Source organism: Rhinopithecus bieti, unplaced genomic scaffold (assembly GCF_001698545.2).
Source record: "Rhinopithecus bieti isolate Rb0 unplaced genomic scaffold, ASM169854v2 scaffold_1467, whole genome shotgun sequence".
NCBI lineage: Eukaryota > Metazoa > Chordata > Mammalia > Primates > Cercopithecidae > Rhinopithecus > Rhinopithecus bieti.
In genome coordinates this window covers 2,540,779-2,555,858 of record NW_016803692.1, presented here as the reverse complement: position 1 = coordinate 2,555,858, position 15,080 = coordinate 2,540,779, and the positions used below count along the sequence as shown (strand labels likewise).

General features: G+C 37.9%; 1 protein-coding gene across 1 annotated transcript in view; it reads left to right on the top strand.

Annotated features, from left to right (window-relative positions):
- SH3GLB1 (SH3 domain containing GRB2 like, endophilin B1) overlaps positions 1-12,942 on the top strand; it is a 45,422-nt gene extending 32,480 nt beyond the window's left edge. Inside the window, exons 7-8 of the mRNA XM_017850763.1 lie at positions 6,918-7,146; positions 7,843-12,942. Coding sequence (XP_017706252.1) covers positions 6,918-7,146; positions 7,843-7,950 — 337 coding nt within the window. The 3' untranslated portion in view covers positions 7,951-12,942. The remainder of the gene's footprint in view (positions 1-6,917; positions 7,147-7,842) is intronic.
- Positions 12,943-15,080: the final 2,138 nt, after the last annotated feature.

Genomic DNA, 15,080 nt, shown 5'->3' with positions numbered 1-15,080 from the left:
TACAAAGCAAGTCATTGGTAGACAGGCCATGAGGTTGGCAGAAAAATAGAAGGTGCCTGGTATTATGAAGGCATCTAACTGTGACTGAGGTACATCTAGCAGAGTTTCCCAGGTGAAGTTATCTTGGTAGGAATAATCTAGATGAAAAAAGGGACAGGGATGAATATTCTAAGCAAGGAAGAATAGGTATATAAAAAAGCCAGAAGAAAGAGAGAGTAGGGCAAGTTTAGGGAACTGACAGTAGTCCATTCGGGCTGGAGCATAGTGTTCAAGAATGGAATGGTAGATGAATCTAGAGGAGTTAAGCAAGGTCATACCATGAATGGCCTTTAAAGTAAGTTGTTGTAAGGAGTTTGAAATTTATGTAGTTAGGAACCATTAAAACGGGAGTGATATGTAGCATTTGCAGGAAGAATATCAAAAAATCCTTTCAGGGAATAAGGTAAATAAAGTTACTTTGGTGTTTGTTTCTGCACATTAACACTTCAAAACTTGGCCTATAACAAAATTGGGCACATCCTAATCATTAGTTATTTTAATAGGATATACAGGAGCATTTACATATCTGTATATTTGAGGTTTTATTAGTGGTAATATCTCAAGGCAGAACACCACTGTATCTTCACATCATTATAATTATTTTAAGCCCAAGAAGCCTTAGTACTTTTTTCCACTTTATCCTGAAACTCTGGAAATGCAGCATAGGGGTTGCTTATACTTGCATTCTACTTAAAGCCACCCTATGCTTAGGACTCGGCCATTTAAACAAAATCCAGTTATTACATTATTACTGCACTTTGAGATAAGCTCCAGCAATACAAAGTAAAACCAGTGCTACTATTCTAGAAAGTCTAGCTTGTCTCTCCACCCTCAATTATATTATTGCTAATGACCAATGACACTGGGGGACGTTTTTAAAATAATACATGGAAATATGCAAATATAGAACTTGACAAATCATCCAGCTCTACACTAACACATTCAAAAGCTATTTATGAAGAATAGAACCAGATTGTATCGTTAATAGTTGCAATAACAGTACCAACAGGTAGTAGAAGTAACTGAATAACAGCAATCACTTTGGCTGAGCCTAAGTTGTGCATAGGTGCTCTACCAGACACCTCATGTGTATTATTAACTTTATAATCCTCACCACCAAATGAGGTAGGTACTATTATTATCCATATTTTAAAGATGAGAAAGCAGAAGTACTAGTCACAAGATTAGCAATTTTCTTTAACAATTGGAAGGCTTTTTACATATCACGCTCCAGTGGCTTAATTGACATTTTTGTAGAATGAGTAATTGGTATGATTTTTTAATGTATCAATAAAAGTTCTTAGAAGGCAAAAGTGGCCTTTCAGTTCATTTTTTAAATCTTTAACTCTGCAAAATTGACATAGGTAGACTTCAGTGGCTAATCAAAGGCTAAAATCATACCAGTAGATTTGAAAGTAAAATATGGTTAGAGAACTAAAAAAGCTATGTGTATATACATATTCATATAAATAGAACTGTTTCTTACCTTCAGAAATGTATGTATTTGATCCCTGCTGAAGAACCGAGTTCACTGAGGAAGGGATACTAGGAGGGGCGGTCTTAATTTTAGAGAGGAAAAGCTGTATTTAAAACTATTTCTTCTTATCATTAAAACCCTTTATCCATCAGAGAAACATTTGCTTTTCATCTTTAAAATGCATTGTTCCAGATGTGGAGGATATAGTATATAAATAAAATAACCAAAATTCCTGCCTTCCTGGAATCTACATTCCATATGGGGGCAGAAGGGAGCAGAAAAGCAATATGTGTATAAATCATATAGTATATTAGAAGGTGAAAATGGTGTACTGAAAAATGTAGCAAGAAACTACTTTGGTCAGAGTAGAGAAAGATGTGAGAAAGCACACATGCAGGCATTTGAGAGATGCTCCAGGAAGAGGGGTGCAGCAAGTACAAAAACCCTGAGAGCGTGACATAGCTGGAATGGTCAAGGAATGGCAAGGAGGGCTTGGCTAGAGACGAATAGAGGAAATGCTTTGACTTTGGTCTTTACTCAGAGATTAGGAGCCTTTGGAAATTTTGAGCTGAGGAGTGACATAATTTTAGGCTTTATAACAGAATCATTCTGGCTGCCACATTGAGGATAGGTGTTGGGTGGAAGCTGACAGATCTGTTTCAAACTTATTGCAATAATGTAGTCAGTAATTCAGTCAGAAGATAGCAGTGGCTTGGATCGGGGTAATTGTGGTAGATAGGATGGAAGTGGTCAGGTCCTGTGGGTGTTTTTTTTGTTTGTTTGTTTTTTGTTTTGTTTTGTTTTGTTTTGTTTTGTTTTGTTTGAGACAGAGTCTCACTGTGTTGCCCAGACTGGAGTGCAATGGCGCAATCTCTGCTCACTACAAGCTCCTCCTCCTGGGTTCACACCATTCTCCTGTCTCAGCCTCCCAAGTACCTGGGACTACAGACACCCGCCACCACACCCGGCTAATTTTTTGTATTTTTAGTAGAGACAGGGTTTCACCGTGTTAGCCAGGATGGTCTCGATCTCCTGACCTCGTGATCCACCCGCCTCAGTCTCCCAATGTGCTGGGATTACAGGCGTGACTATGGGTGTATTTTAAAGTCAGAAGGATTTGCTTGACAGACTGTATGTATGTATATTGGACACAAAGATGTCGAGAATTATTGCAAGGTTTTCTTTTGTTTTGTTTCATTTTGTTTTTAAGATGGAGTTTCACTCTTCCAGCCCAAGCTGGAGTGCAATGGCGCAATATCGGCTCACTGCAACCTCTGCCTCCCGGGTTCAAGGGATTCCCCTGACTCAGCCTCCCAAGTGGCTATGATTACAGATGTGGCCACCATACCCAGCTAATTTTTTGCATTTTTAGTAGAAAAGGGGTTTCACCATGTTAGCCAGGCTGGTCTTGAACTCCTGGCCTCAGGCAGTCCACCCGCCTCAACCTCCCAAAGTGCTGGGATTATAGGCGTGAGCCACCGCGCCCGTCTGCAAGTTTTTGACCTAAACAACTGAAGGAATGGGGAGTTGTGGTTAGTTAAAATGGGGAATGCCAGAGGAGGCAAAGGTTTCAGGGATGGAGGTGTGGGAAGTATGTCAGTTACATTAGAAGCCCAGTTTTAAATATGTTAAGTTTGAGATGTCAAACATTTAAGTGGAGGTATCCAATTTTAGGATATGCAGGTCTGGACTTGGATTGGGGGCGGGGTGAATTAGAGAAATTAGAGAGTTGTCAGCTCTCTATCAAAGGTATTTAAATCTGTGATATTCAGATTTAAATATCAAAGGTATTTAAATCTGTGAGACTAGATAAACCCTCGAAGGGGTAAGTATAGAGAAAAGAAGAGGATCAGGGACTGAGCCCTGAAGTACTCTAGCATGGAGAGTTGAGGAACAAGGCAAGGAGGATGATAAGGAATGAGGCAGTGAGGTAAAATGGAAACTAAGAGTATGGCCTGGAACAACATGTGTGAAAGTGGGAGAGAATAGTCACTGCATAGTTCAAGTGAGAGGAGGACTGGGAATTGACCATTGGATTTAGGAACATTAACGTCATTGCTAACCTTGACGAGTGGTTTTGGTGAAACAGTAGGCGCAAAGTAATGTTTGTAATGTAAGAGACTAGGAGGAGAGGAATTGTGACTGTAAGTTTAGGTAGATCTTTCAAGAAGTTTTGGTGTAAAGAGGAACAGAGGAATGAGGCAGTAGCCAGAGGAGAAAGGGGTGTCTAGCAATTTTTTGCTTGTTTTTTAAGATAGGAGAAATAAGGACATGTTTGTAAGCTGATGGGAATGATACAGTAGATGGAGAAAATGTGATAATGTGGGAGGGGAAAGGGAAGAATTGGTTGAGTGATATCCTAGGTAGGCAAAAAGGGATGAGATTTTGTGCACATGTGGAGGAATTAACATCAGGAGCATAGACAGCTCATTAAAGAGTTTCCTGGCCAGGTGCAGTGGCTCATGCCTGTAATCCCAGCACTTTGGGAGGTCAAGGTGGGCGGATCTCTTGAGCTCAGGAGTTTGAGATCAGCCTGGGCAATATGGCGAAACCCTGTCTCTACAAAAAATACCAAAATTAACTGGGTGTGGAGGTGCATGCCTGTAGTCCCAGCTACTCAAGAAGCTGAGGCAAGAGAATTCTTTGCTTAAGCCCGGGAGGCAGAGGTTACAGTGAGCCGAGATTGCACCACCGCGCTACAGCCTGGGCAAAAGGAGTGAACTCCTGTATCAAAAAAAAAAAAGAGTTTCTGATTGTTCTTTTGTGGCTCACGCCTGTAATCTCAACACTTTGGGCGACCAAGGCAGGTGGATCACGAGGTCAGGGGTTCGAGAGCAGCCTGACCAACATGGTAAAACCCCGTCTCTACTAAAGATACAAAAATTAGCTGGGCATGGTGGTGGGCGCCTGTAATCCCAGCTACTCAGGAGGCTGAGGCAGGAGAATCGCTTGAACCTGGGAGACAGAGGTTACAGTGAGCTGAGATCGTGCCACTGCACTCCATCCTGGGCAACAGAGCGAGACTCCCTCTGGAAAAAAAAGGAAGCAAGCTCATCAGCTGAGTATAATGGTTATGGGGAGAACTGGTGAAATTTTGAGGATGGGCGAGAGGGTATGAAATAGTCATCAGGGGAATGGAAAGTGAAAGTAAATGGACTAGAGAAATGTAGTATCATTGCCTGGTGGCATGTGGACCCACTTGAGGTTCCTAATCATAAATTGAATGTAACACAAAGCTTTTCTGTGTTTCTCCTGTTAAAATAGATGCATGGATACTGAGTAGGTAAATAGGGAGGTTTTTACCAAATCAGTACAATGAAGTGAGAGGCATAAGAAATGAGAGCATATGTAAGGGGTTATTATGATTAACTATGGACATGAAGGTGTTGGTAGGATCATAGACCCTGGTAGGCTTGTTGATGGGAGAGCACTTGAAAGAAAAAGGCGATGGTCAAAGAATGGGATAGTAGAAACTATTATTATTGGAAGGGTTGTGGTTACTGGAATTGGTAAGATCTAGATGTGACTGTGGGAATGGGTGGCTGAACTAGAATCAGGTATAAAGTCAATAGAAGAGTTCGAGGATCTAAGAGGCTAAAGTGTTGGAAGAACTGTCCATATGGATACTAAAGTCACCAAGAATTAAGTAAGATACAATGTCGAGTGAGCCAGGTGCTAAAATCTTCTAGAAATGAAAGTAGGGGAATGAGGCATCTTTAGGTGATTACAACAAGAGATACTGGGTATCTCTTTTCTTTAAGTGATGGGAATGATACAATAGATGGAGAAAATATAATGTGGGAAAGAAAGATAATATGATGAAATATGATAATATGATAAAATATGATAATGTGGGAGGGAAAGATAATGTGGTATAGTCGAATAACATGAAGTTGAAGGATTGGCCAGAATTGTTTACAGAAAAGAGTCTAAATAACAGTGATGAAGAACATAAGACTCCTCCATTGACCTCTAGATTCAGTGATAAAAGAGGAGTATGGGAGATAAGCACTAGCACAGGAGGATGAAGGGAAGGTTTAGAGAAGAGGTTAAGGATACAGGGAATTTTGCTGATGACTGAAATGATTTCCAGATGGTATGGTGGTCATGAAGAGAAAAAGGGACTTTTCTAGTTTAATGAATTTATTAAAACTTAAAAACGAATTTTCATAGATAATTTTTTAGCTTAGAAATGGTTGAATTAGAATGATGTCAGACCAGCTATTTTGTACTGTTTTCTATTTAGTATTATTGGGGAAACTAGCCTTAAAATAAACTGAAAATTCTAATTATTTTCAAATTATTTATGAGCACATTAATCACAAAAATCACTGATTTCTAATAGAAATTTTTTCTAAAAAATAGAACAAATGAACTTGTAAAATGTGTCCTATTCTACCATTGAGTCTTCGATTTCATTGAGATAATTAGCAGTCATATTATTTGACTGTCTTACCTTCTCATTGTGTGTATGTCCTTAAGGGAATAGTATCATTTCATCTTTATGTCTTCTGCTTCTCATAGTCATGCTGAACATGTAGATACAAATAAATAATATTTACATATAAATGACAATAAATATTTTATTTGAATAGGAAAATGTGATTGGACCAGTTTATGAAAAAGGTTTAGTTATTCACATATTTCTCAAAGAATTAAGTTGAAAAAGCCTCATACTTGTAGTATCTAATATTTAAGTAGTTTTTCATCAATATTTTTATTTAATAATTCATAAAGAAAAAATTAAGAAAATATTCTAATGGAAGCTTTTGGGCAGTGCTTTCAAAATAAACCATAATAAACCATCTGTTTTTCCTGGGGAAAAAAATACAGCCATTAATTTTAAGTTAATATTATAAGGACAGTTTTGAAACAAACTTTCAAGGATTTATATTTGAATACCACCTGAGTTGTCTCTAGGTATAATTCGCCCAAGAGGGAAAAGGAAGATAGATACACTCTGTCATTAAAGTAATACCTGTAAATCTTTTCCAGTGCNATATTTAAGTAGTTTTTCATCAATATTTTATTTAATAATTCATAAAGAAAAAATTAAGAAAATATTCTAATGGAAGCTTTTGGGCAGTGCTTTCAAAATAAACCATAATAAACCATCTGTTTTCCTGGGGAAAAAAATACAGCCATTAATTTTAAGTTAATATTATAAGGACAGTTTTGAAACAAACTTTCAAGGATTTATATTTGAATACCACCTGAGTTGTCTCTAGGTATAATTCGCCCAAGAGGGAAAAGGAAGATAGATACACTCTGTCATTAAAGTAATACCTGTAAATCTTTTCCAGTGCGAAGTTTGGTAGAAAGTAAACAGCACCACCAAGTGGTGGTATTAAGGAACTTTAGTCACTTGGAAATAGATAATTCACTGTTTTCTTTTCAACAGTTTTCCATCCAATTATCTTAGTAACAATAATCAGACTTCTGTGGCACCTGTACCATCAGTTTTACCAAATGCGATTGGTTCTTCCACCATGGCTTCAACAAGTGGCCTAGTAATCACCTCTCCTTCCAACCTCAGTGACCTTAAGGAGTGTAGTGGCAGCAGAAAGGCCAGGGTTCTCTATGATTATGATGCAGCAAACAGTACTGAATTATCACTTCTGGCAGATGAGGTGAGTATTGTGGGTATGAGAAGGAAAATATATCAGGAATTGACATACCTTCTAATATTATAACAAAATGTAAATTCCTCATTAGTTATTTGAAAACAGTTCCATAGATTACAGATAGTTATATTAACATAAAATTGTAATTAATATTCTTTAATGTAATAGACTACCATAGAAATATGTAAAACTTTTAACTGCCAAATAACTTGAAGATGTATAAAACTCCCTCCAATAAAATCCTTTATCTAGGCCAGACATGGTGGCTTACACCTGTAATCTCAGCATTTTTGGAAGGCCAAGGCAGGGGGATCACTTGAGGCCAGGAGTTCGAGACCAGCCTGGGCAACATAGCAACACCTCATCTCTATAAAAAATATGAAAAATTAGCTGGGCATGGTGGTGTGCGCCTGTAGTCCCAGCTACTCAGGAAGCTAAGGTGGGAGGATCGTTTGAACATGGGAGGTCAAGGCTGCAGTGAGCCATGATCATGCTACTGCACTACAGCCTGGGCAACAGAGTGAGACCCTGTCTCAAAAAAAATAATAATAACAAGTAAATCCTTTGTTTTTCAGCACAATTGATAATAATGTTTGAAGTCCTTTTGGTGAATAATTTAAACAGATTAAATACAAATCTGATTGTTTTTCTACATGTTTATTTTTTAATGTAGTTAATGACTGGAAGTATTTTATTTTGCAGGTGATCACTGTGTTCAGTGTTGTTGGAATGGATTCAGACTGGCTAATGGGGGAAAGGGGAAACCAGAAGGGCAAGGTGCCAATTACCTACTTAGAACTGCTCAATTAAATAGGTGGACTATGGAAAGGTTACCCATCATGACATTGTATTTATATACAATTAACTCTAAATAAAGCAGGTTAAGTATCTTCCATGTTAATGTGTTAAGAGACTGAAAATAGCAGCCATCAGAAACCGGCCTTTCTGCCGATAAAGTTGCATGGTAAATATTTCATTACAGAATTTATGTTAGAGCTTTCATGCCAAGAATGTTTTCTTACAAAATTCTCTTTTTATTGAGGTTTCACTAATAAGCAGCTTCTACTTTTGAGCCTCAACTTAAAGCAGAACTGTTTTCTACTGGATTTTCATTAACAGCAAGCTTTTCTTTTATGTAAAATAAATCTATTGTGAATTAATATCAGTGACTCATTTATTAGGTATAATTAATAGCCAAAGAATAAAATTAAAACTTATTTTAAACTTTCGGTCTTAAAAAGAGCTGTAGGATATAAACCTCTTTTGTGAAAAGTAGAATTTTCTGAATGTTTTCATAGACAAAAATGCAGTTATACTATGTTTACCTGGTTTTCCAGCAGAAATCAAATGATTTCAATACTATGTTTTGATGGGTTATTTTGAGAGTTGTTTGGTTTTTTAAACACTACAGAGTGGTTTCTTTTAAATTTAAGAATAACTAGTTCTTGAAAAGCAATACCATATTTCTCAGATAAATTTGTAGTTAAGGTTCTAGAAAGTCTAGGACAAATTTACTTCATTAAACAAAGTTTTTAAGATTATTCAATTGGCACAATTTAATGCATAATTGGGATTGGATCCATTAATAACATACTGTGGTACAGTAAAGAGAATTTGTTCTTATTGAACAACAAATTTGTATAAAAATATGGAATAATGCAACTACATTATAAATTGTAGACGAACAAAATAAATTTTGGGTCACTCCGAGCTTACTATTAAAACATTGAAAACTTTTTAATGAACACAGGCTATCTTGATGAGGATCTCTGGTTATGAAACACATACTAATGAAATTATTAGTGACACATTGGAAGCTAGAAAATTGCAGTTTGGGCCATTGCTATAAATCAGCAAATTGGCAGATTGTTTCCATGGTAAGATTTCTGTTCTCATTCATTCATTCAACAAACATTTGTTGAGGGCCAGATACTGTGCTGGTCAACTGGGGATATTATCCTGAACAATATGCACACAATTCTTGCCCCTGCAGAGCTTAAAGACCATTAAAGGATACAGAAAATTAAACAAGCAATTGTCCTATAATAGGATTAGTGTTGTGATGGGGAAGATACAGAGTACTGTATTTGGGAGTCACATAACTCCAATTTTGGGAGTGGGAGATGGTTTGGGGAAGAACTGTTCCAGATAAGGAGATGTGTAACCAAGACAGCATAGCACATTCTGTCAACTAAAGTAATTTACTCTAACTTAAGCATGAAGTACAAAAGTATAGTTCATTTATTGAGAGAATGTTAAGCTATTAAAATGATACTTTTTGGTACTTTAAAAAAAATGAATACTTAAACACGATTTTAAAATGTTGTGTTAAGAGCTCCTAATAAGAGCTTGGTAAACATGTTGACAATTTAACTCACAGTCTAAACTTTAAAAGTAGTTGTTACCCTTTTATTTCTGTGCCATGAGACAAATTCTTCTGCAGTGTTATAGTTGTACAAGATGTTTTGACTCACTCTGAATTACCATATTCTTAAACCCTCAAAAGCTGCTCAAGCTGGTCAGTTTTCTGTAAAACCAAAGTAAATGAAATTTTCTCTCCCTTGAGAAAGGAAGTTCTGCAGCCTAGAGTACCAGCTATTATGTTCTATAAGTCCAGATTTAGGCTTTGAAAGATCATACCAAAACTTCAGGTTGACTTAAACAGCAACCGTAAATTAGATTTATGGGAAATACAGTAATACAGGGGAAAGAATATCGGTAATGGAGTGAAATGGTCCTGGGTTCAAATCCAGTCTTCCTCACATACTGTGCTTTTTAAGCTTCAACTCAGATGTGTAACTGCCTTTTCCTTACCAGTAAAATGAGGACAATAATTATGACACCCTAGAGTGGTTGTGAGGATTAAATAGCAAATGTTATCTTGTATTTCAGGTGCTTTTTAGGGAAAGTCTTGGCACATAGTAAACACATCCTGTAAATATCAGTTTCCCCTTGTTAGCCGCTGTAGCACTCTGACGTACCAAGTCTATAGGTCTTGCATATCGCTGTGTACCGGAGATACCTCTTTTACATCTGGGCTCTGTTTACTCTCTGTCAGTCCTATCCTCCACCCTCTTTAAGTCAGACCCCAAGTTTAACCTTCCCACAGTCAGTATAAATCATTTTTCAGAACTTTCAGCTTTCCATCAAGTGAAAGTTGATTTTAGTTACCCAGTAATGTACAGAAGCCCTCAATAATGTTAAGCTTCAAAGGCTTCTGGGACATTTGTCTACCACAGAACCACCACAATATATGTGCTTGTTCTTAGGTTTATTGCTTTTATTTTAATGGGGGTTGGTTGTTTGGGTTTTATTTTGGTTTTGGCTTAAAGTCAAGTTTAGTTTTTACTCAAGTAAAGGCCTGTGAAGTTTCTTAGGCGTGGAAGAAAAAGCTTGGAAAGCCTATTAATTCATGGTGCAATTCAGAATTGTTTAAGTTCTGTGACACTGAGCTTAATCTATAAGTATAGTGACATGTGAAGCATGCACATATGAATGAAAAACTAAAATAATTGTAGGCTCTTCTACAAATGGAAAAAAAAAGTGATTGGATTGTGTCTACCTTTTTCCTCAAAGTAATCTAACCTAAAAGGTCATGGTGTTAAAACTTTTTATGGTGCTAATCAGAAAAATTCATGTTGCAAGAAATCGGGTCTCAAAAATGGGAATGTGCCTCCTCACTCTGCATCACATGAGAAATAAATCCTGAGGCCAGGATCACCAGTAGGGTAGAGCCATCTTCATATTATAGCTCTTGGTATCCTCCCCCTGAACAAAGTCTCTTGGTATCCTCCCCCTGAACAAAGAACAGAGTGAGACTGGGAAGCTAGTGTTGGGAAAACATTTCTGTGGTAAATTGTGGAGTAGAGAAGACAATGGAGGGCAAGGCAAAAGCTCACAGACTTGTTTACCGATAGAAGCCCCACTCACCTCCATGCTGACAGAATTCCGGAAAAATTCCTTCCCTATATCCCAAGCACCTGAAATTTTGAAATACTGCCCTACTATATAGCACTTGAAGCTTCGATGAGGTGCCGTAATGGAGAGAGAGCTTCATAGCTTAGCCTATAGCCAACTTTGCCTCAGGACCTCTGGATAAGATGAAGTGGCTTTTACCTCATGTGAGTCTCAAATGCTGGAGAGGGAGTTCCACAACCACCCTTGCCTTTTCTCCCATATTATGCTCATTAGAAAGTCTACTCAGGGCTGGGTGCAGTGGTTCATGCCTGTAATCCCAGCACTTTGGAGGCTGAGGCAAGTGGATCACCTGAGGTCAGGAGTTCGAGACCAGCCTGGCCAACATGGGGAAACCCTGTCTCTAGTAAAAATACAAAAATTAGCCAGGCATGGTGGCATGCACCTGTAATTCCAGCTGCTCGGGAGGCTGAAGCAGGAGAATCATTTGAACCCTAGAGGCAGAGGCTGCAGTGAGCCAAGATTGTGCCACTATACTCCAACCTGGGCGATAGAGTAAGACTCTGTCTCAAGGAAAAAAGAAAAAGAAAAAAAGTCTACTCAATAGAGCAGTGATTCGCAACGTGTGAGACCCCAGACTGGCAATATTGGCATCTCCTGGAGACTTGTTTAAAATGCTAATTATTACTTTCAAGAACTTTCTACCTTCATTTGTACTTATTTTTTGTTTTCAAGGGCTCATGGAATTAGTCTTCCATGTGATAGCTTTTTAAATATTTTAAGACAAAAACTGAGTCTTCTAATCTTAATTGTGTTCTAGCAGTAGTCATTGTAATTATAGTTATTTTATAATTTATTTTTTAGTGTATATCTGTCACTCTGGAATGTAGGCTCCCTGAGATAAAACTATAATTCTTTTATGCCAGTTACATTCCCAACTCTTAGCACAAGACCTAGGACATAGTATGAACTCAATAAGTATTTGTTGAATGAAAGAAAAATGCAAATTTTAAAGCCTTTTCGGAGACCTACTGAATCAAACTCTGAGAGTGGAGCCCGGCAATCTGTTGTAAAAGCTATTTGAGTAATACTGTTGCACTCTAAAGCTTGAGAACCACTGCAATAGAACTAAGAGAACATGCATTTCACCTTTAGGCTTATTCTCTGACATCACTTGAAAAATCCGCTCTGCCTTCTGTAACCCTTACCAACAACATTGCCCTGTTCATGTAGGGGAAACTTCTGGGCTATATTACAAGTGGGTATGAAGGTATAAGGATATACATAGTGGGAAGTATTGCTTAGAATGCCAGTACTTGTTTGCTGTGGAAGGTTTCTAGGAATGGATTGCTTAATCTAAAGTAAGCACTACCACCGTCCACGTTTTCACTTAACACAGTGCCTTTTAATTGGTGACTAACATCAAAACACCTTAACAAACCATTAAAACAGTATCAGAAACCACGTGTACATCCCTGTGCCTCTTAGATTACTAAGTTCTGCTCTCGTTCTTACTTCAAAGGACACTTTTTAAAGAATTGTTAATGCTTTTTTATAATACAAGTCATAGCCGTGTTGGCAAAAGAAAAAAATTCGGTGAGAAAGAAAATCACTGATAATTCCATCATCCAGGGAGAACCACTGTTATTTAAGTATATGGCCTTCCAGACTTTTCTGTGCATTTATAGATTTTTTTAATGGGATCAAAGTGTACATACTGTTTTGTAACTTTTTTTCACTCAACAATACCATGACTGTCTTGCTGTATCAAGTATATTTCTACATCTCTTAATGGCTGCATGATATTCCATCATATGTGCCACATTTTATTAAACTACTGTTGAATTTTTAGGTTTCCAACTTTCATTAATAAAGTGCTTTAAAGAACATTGTCTTGATAAATCTCGTATGTGTTCATATTTTCTGAAAAATACTTTGAAGTGGAATTGCTAGTGAAGAGGGTATGCCAGTTTTAAAAGCTTTTGTTACTGCCATGTTGCCCCCTAGAAAACTTTAAGCAATTTATACTTTTTTCAGCAGTATATGAGAGAATACGGTTTCTTTTGGAGGGCTTCCAACTAGAATGTTCTTGGAGTCTTTGGTTTAAAAATAAAGGGTAAGAGGGAGATTAAAAGATCCTGCAAAATTAAAAGACCAGTCTTAAATTTTTCTTAAATTATGACATCATTTACTGTTCTTCCCTCTTTATCATATATTTTGTGTTACTTTGGAAATGTTTGTAGTACTAGTTGCCTCTTGCTTTTATTCAGTCTCCTGGAAGCATTATTACCTTTCTGATGCTTGCAGAGACAGTAGAAGAACAATCTTAACTAGACTTGAATCTTGAAGTATCTTTCATGCAGGTTTACTGTTTATGGGTTTAGGGAATGTAGCCCTAGTGGGGAAAGTAGGATTTTGGAAGGTAGGCAGAACAGTGACTCTCCCACTTGTTTGCCTGGCCTTTTGTAAGTCATTAAACCTCTCCCACTTTGAGCCTGCTTACTCATCTCTAGAATGAGAATAATATAAACCTACCTTGTAGCATTGAAAGGATTAACCATATTATGAAGAGTGGCTGGCACCTAGTGGATAATATTATGGCTTACTAGGATTTATAGATAAGTATGTTAGAGCAGTTGCTATTGTCAACCTCTGGAGTAAATATCACTGCCATTGCCAAAGAAAATCTTCCTTGAAAGCTGTCACAGTGAATGGGCATTGTCTTGTATATCCTTATACCTACACAATCCTCATTCTTAGGGAATCCGGCTCATTTTTTCCAGTCAGGTAGTCAAGTAATCTAACCAATAAAACTCTCAGACAACATGTATAGTGGAAGATTTCAACATTACCATGCTTAACAACAGTATACGAAAGTGGTAATCACAGTCTTTTTAAGTGGTGAGCCTTGCCAAACTGCCCCTTCTGATACTCCCCCACCCTTGGCCCACAGCTGATCTTAGTGTTTCCGGGGGCTGTACCTCTACGTGAGAGCCTGACACAGGACAGGCGACTCAGCTCAGTAACGGTATTGTTAATTAGCTAAGTCTCAGTCGCATCTCCAGGACTGGAGATCACAGAATTGATTCATCTATAGTGAGGGAAATTTATTTAGAGAAGTATCTGAATTATAAAAGTTGCTCAGCAGTATTCAAAAAGATAGATGGACCAGGGTTGAACTGCAGTAATCATAGCAAAACCCCAGAGACCAACCCATTTTAATACTTGGATGAACCATAATACATTTAAATTAACATCTATTTGTTGATTATAACTCAAACTACTCAACCAGTAAAGAATTAGTAGTAAGAGAACTTAAGGGGGTTGTCAGTAAGGAAGGCTATACAGAAGGCTTCAGGCTTACGAGAACAAGATGAACAACTAATTGGAGGTGAGAAGAGATGGACTACCATTATAAACAACTTTTCAGAGAGTCTGATGCACCAGGGTTTGGGACACATGTTTCTGCTTAGTCTCATGTTCTAGTAAAGTTCTCTGAAGCTTGAGCTGTAGTAGGCAGTTCCCGACAACCAGGCATCAGTGCCAGCTGGGCCTTCTATCCCAGCTCACACTCCTAACCTAATTGCCTCAAAAACTTTCTGTGGTCACTGCCAGTGAATCTGAGGTTTAGTTGGTAAAATTGGAAGGTCACCACTGGTATCTGATAGAGCATTCTACAGAAGTGGGTATGGAATGCTGTTTTAATTCATATAGTTTAACTGGAGGCAATAAGGTTGCTCATCAGGATTCAAAATCTTACCTCAGTTACATGTCAAGAGTTTTCCTCACTGATGCAACAAGGGCCCACTGCCTAGGCAACCGCGTGATGACAGGTATGTTACCCAGACGTTGTGCTTCTTGCTGACTTCTAACCTGCCCCCTTCAATGCTACCTATAGCCCACAGTGCTTGGCTCACTGCTGCCTCAAACAGAAAGTCAGAGCTCTGTGGCATGATGAGAGCCATTTCTTCCCTATTAACGCTCAATTGCAGACTTCCCAGAAAGCACAGCTCTCTTAAGGGCAA